Source organism: Rhagoletis pomonella, unplaced genomic scaffold, assembly GCF_013731165.1.
Source record: "Rhagoletis pomonella isolate Grant_MI unplaced genomic scaffold, Rhpom_1.0 Rhpom_scaffold_00001, whole genome shotgun sequence".
NCBI classification, from domain to species: Eukaryota; Metazoa; Arthropoda; class Insecta; order Diptera; family Tephritidae; genus Rhagoletis; species Rhagoletis pomonella.
The window spans coordinates 11893403-11897348 of record NW_023458555.1 but is presented as its reverse complement, the minus strand read 5'-3'; the positions used below and the strand labels follow the sequence as shown (position 1 = coordinate 11897348).

At 37.6% G+C, this 3946-nt stretch overlaps 1 protein-coding gene across 1 annotated transcript in view; it reads right to left on the bottom strand.

The window, feature by feature from the left end:
• Window positions 1–1034, bottom strand: part of LOC118740872 (dnaJ homolog subfamily C member 3-like) — a 1875-nt gene extending 841 nt beyond the window's left edge. Inside the window, exons 1-3 of the mRNA XM_036472987.1 lie at window positions 559–1034; window positions 200–313; window positions 4–112 (exon numbers count right to left, since the gene is read on the bottom strand). Coding sequence (XP_036328880.1) covers window positions 4–112; window positions 200–313; window positions 559–655 — 320 coding nt within the window. The 5' untranslated portion in view covers window positions 656–1034. The remainder of the gene's footprint in view (window positions 1–3; window positions 113–199; window positions 314–558) is intronic.
• Between the last annotated feature and the right edge of the window lie 2912 nt (window positions 1035–3946).

Genomic DNA, 3946 nt, shown 5'->3' with positions numbered 1-3946 from the left:
GGCTTCAGTTCCAAAACACGAGTGAAATCTGTTATTGCGAAACGCGCTTTGCCCAGTGCTAAGTAGACCGTGCCCCGCTTGAAAAGTGTCAAATAGTTGTTGGGATCACCCTCTAAATTATAACAAAAAACGTTAGATGTGATGTAAAACAAATGGATTCCCCTTCAATGGTTATGTCATAATATTCGCTATTACTCACCAACAGCTGCATGGTAATGCGTGAGCGCATCTGAGAGCTGTCCCCGCGCTAGAAATTCTTTGCCCAGCTCCAGATGGTTTTCAATGTCAGCCTGATTGGGCACCGCTTCGGCACCTATGTGAAGGTTATGTATTCATTGTTGTTATTTGCATTTCACATGTGTTGTTGTTGTTATTATGCACATTAGCAGTTATACAAAATTGTTTGCACAGTTGGCACAGTGGCAACAAAGTGATATGAGGAAGATGATATAAAAACAAAAAACGATTGTTTAATAAAAAAAGGCCGCTTTTACAAGGAAAAGTGCATTTATCTAGATTTCTTTGTATATAACCTAGCTCCAGTCTAAAAAGGCTTACCTTCTAGAAATAGTTCTAGCAACAACAACAGTACGCACGCTGCCAGCTTTCGTTCTGCGCTGGCAAAAGGCAGCATATCATTCAGCGGCACAACCATGATGAAGGTGCACCAGACACGTGTTTCCAAGCCGTTTTACTTAACTTTACTTGAACTACAAATAAGATGAAAAGGTGCTACGTGTAATCTGCCACTTTCTAAACGTTCTGCTACTAGCAGTTTCTTGTGCTGGCCTCCAATAAGCGCTGCTGGATGCACTGTATTATATTGTGTAGGGAGTGCGTCACAGATTCAAAAGTTCGACTTGCACTTTTCTAGAAACTTTTTTGGTATTGTAGTGAACAGTTCCTCTTACTTATATCTTTTACTATCCAAAAAATCCCTACTCAAATGCTTTTTCAACTGCGTTTAGTTAAATAAATACTGCCGCAAATTTATCGCTTCTTCGACGATCCCTTGTCAAACACACGTCAGTAGAAAATATTTTTAGTTCCAACGCAACAGCTCGACGCTACGTGCGCTTTAAAAGAGGTGTGTATGAAAGAGACAAATAGTGTATCGGTAATTTTGTGGCTCGATGCAGTGTTGCATTCTATATGTGGTTTTCGGTGATTGGTTAATGGATTTGTTATCAATTGTTAGACAATTTCCTTTTTTCCGTTCACACATGTTGTTGTTTTCCCTTTCCAATTATTGGTCAAAGTGACTTCCGGCAATTCAGGAAAAGTTTATGCAGGATCGAAAAATACGTATTTTTACAAGCATTTTAAGTCACACGTCACAAGGGATAAACGATACAATTTTGGTAAGCATACTTATGGAGTGGTTATCCGAATCAAAACCGGAAATAGTAACTAATGAACATATCCGGAAAATATATGCCGTTCAGAAGGAGGCACAAACGCAATCTAACGTAGGCTAAAATGTTCTGTTAAGACCGGATATCTGGAAATTACGCTCGATAAAAAGGCTAAGTTGGACCTTTCATCTTCTTAAAACTCTTACTAAAGCCAAACGGACGATTCTTCAAGTGGAGCTTTGGAGTTTCGTCTAAGATAAACTTCTTATCATATGTATTTTCGCTCAAGCAACAACAGCTCGAGTTGTAAGTGGAAATTTCTAGTGACAACTTTTATAAAAAGGAGCTCTTTACGGTTATTCTGTGGCAGATCTCAAGATTTAAAATTGTAACCTTTTTGACTCCAAGCGCATCGTAATCGTATTAGCGGAAAATGGAAAATAGATTTTCTTACCTTTAGCAGAAATATGTATACATGTATGTACGTACATATGTACGTATGCTTGTTTGCTGGAAGAACGGCATAACTAAACAAACCATATCTGGTGCTCTAACGATTTTACGAAGGGTTTTCCCTTGGGCAAAAATTAGTATAAATGTTTGTTTTAATCTACAGATTTAAATATCAACCGTTTTAAGACGGCTACAGTCCCCTACACTTGGAACTTGGCCTTAGACGGGGTCGTAATCAATGTCGCCACAAAGGTTAAGTATTTGGGGCTTACCCTGGACTCAAAGCTTCTGTGGAGTGCCCATGTTGATGCAGTCTCCTCTAAGGCTACGAGAGCGGTGATGGTGTGCAAACGTCTAGCGGGTAAATCCTGGGGGTGTACTCAGAGGATGCTCAGATGGATGTACACCGTGATAGTGAGACCTATGGTGACCTATGGTTCGGTGGCTTGGTATTGCAGGCATACTCTGGGAACGGTGAGGCAGACCCTCTCAAAGATTCAACAATGCGCACATGCCCGACAGCAGCGCTGGATGTAAGGGTGGAGCTCGAGCCACTGCATCTTTCACTAGAACAGGTTGCAAAGCGAACCCTCCTTAACTTTGCGAGACAGGTGGTCTTCAAAAGGAACTTCAGGACCTGTGTAGAGAGACTTAATGCTCTGGCGGAGGTTAATGATATCTAATTGATGCGGGTACCAAGGCACATGGGTGTTGCATGAAATGAGGAAGCTGATTATCTGGCCAGAATGACCGTTTCCTCGACCCCGATAGGACCTGAGCCCTTTCTGGCAGTGGGGCCCAACACCATAAAGGAAATGCTCAGAGAGGTAAATAGCAAACTGAGAGAATTGCACTGGCGTAACACCATAGGTCAACGTCAGGCGAAAGCATATTAGGTGGATACAATCTGATAAGATATAGGTTACTCATGGATCTGCCAAAGGAGAAACTAACAGTTATTACAGGTTTATTGATGGGCCCCTACAGGCTAGAGGAAAAGGGTAGTTGCTCTTAATTAACAATTGATTATGTGGCTTATACAGGTTAAACTTTTCCCAGAGGATAATTTCAGAAGCTAAAAGCCCTTCTGAGAGTCAAGAGGTCTTCCACTTTGCATTCCTTTACCCCTTTGTTTGTATGGAGCAGCACGAATTAAAACGTCATTCGCAACCTGAATTTAACAAAAACAAATATACAATAGTTGTTAATAAATAATTTTCTATTATTGTAGTTTTATTTTAAAGCTTCGTTATAGATAACTTTATTCATACTAATGTGTATATAGTATATGTATGCATTAAGAACGTCGTCTTAATGTTGATAACCAAACAAATAATTCTAAGGTGTTTAAATAACTTATTCATATACATACATTAGGGTGCATTACTCTCCATACAAAAAAGTCGGTACTGTCGGTTTCCATAGGAATCATAAAATTTACTACAATTTAAGGCTTCCGCTTTATTTCGGAAAATTGTTAAGATTTACGGGAGCTGGGCCGATTTAAAAATGAATCAAAAAATATAGTTTTTTATAAATAAAATTCGTTTTGCAAATAATTTGTTTCCAAAAAATCACCTCAGATGATAGAAAAGTTAAAGCTTAAAATTTTATCAACACAATCAAAATAATGAGGAAGTATTTATCAAATCGGTCAAGCTACCTTAATTCTTAATATTATCCCGAAATGTTTTGGCGAAGACCCTTAAATATAATAAACTGTATAATTCTGGTGGAAACCCCGCAATTTTTTTTTTGTGTCGCACCCTAAAGTATGTACATACAATACATTAGGTAAATCTAATATTGCCATATTGCTTTAGTGAAAATTGAGCGGAAGTTAGTACAAAGTATATATGTATATAGTAGACATTTAAAATATTGAAAAGGTTTTTCATTAATCGTCACTTTTCTAGGACTGGTATGTGAACTAACTATAAGTATGTATGTATGTATATATAAATTATCACTTACAAAACATAAATTATTACATACATACTATATGTACATATATTGCGTTTAAAAGTATGCATAATATCATTTTAGTGTTACATTATCACCATGGAAATTCCTCAACTACTACTACAAAAAATTGCTAACAATTTTCTACTTTTATAAAATTACATACATACGTTTAT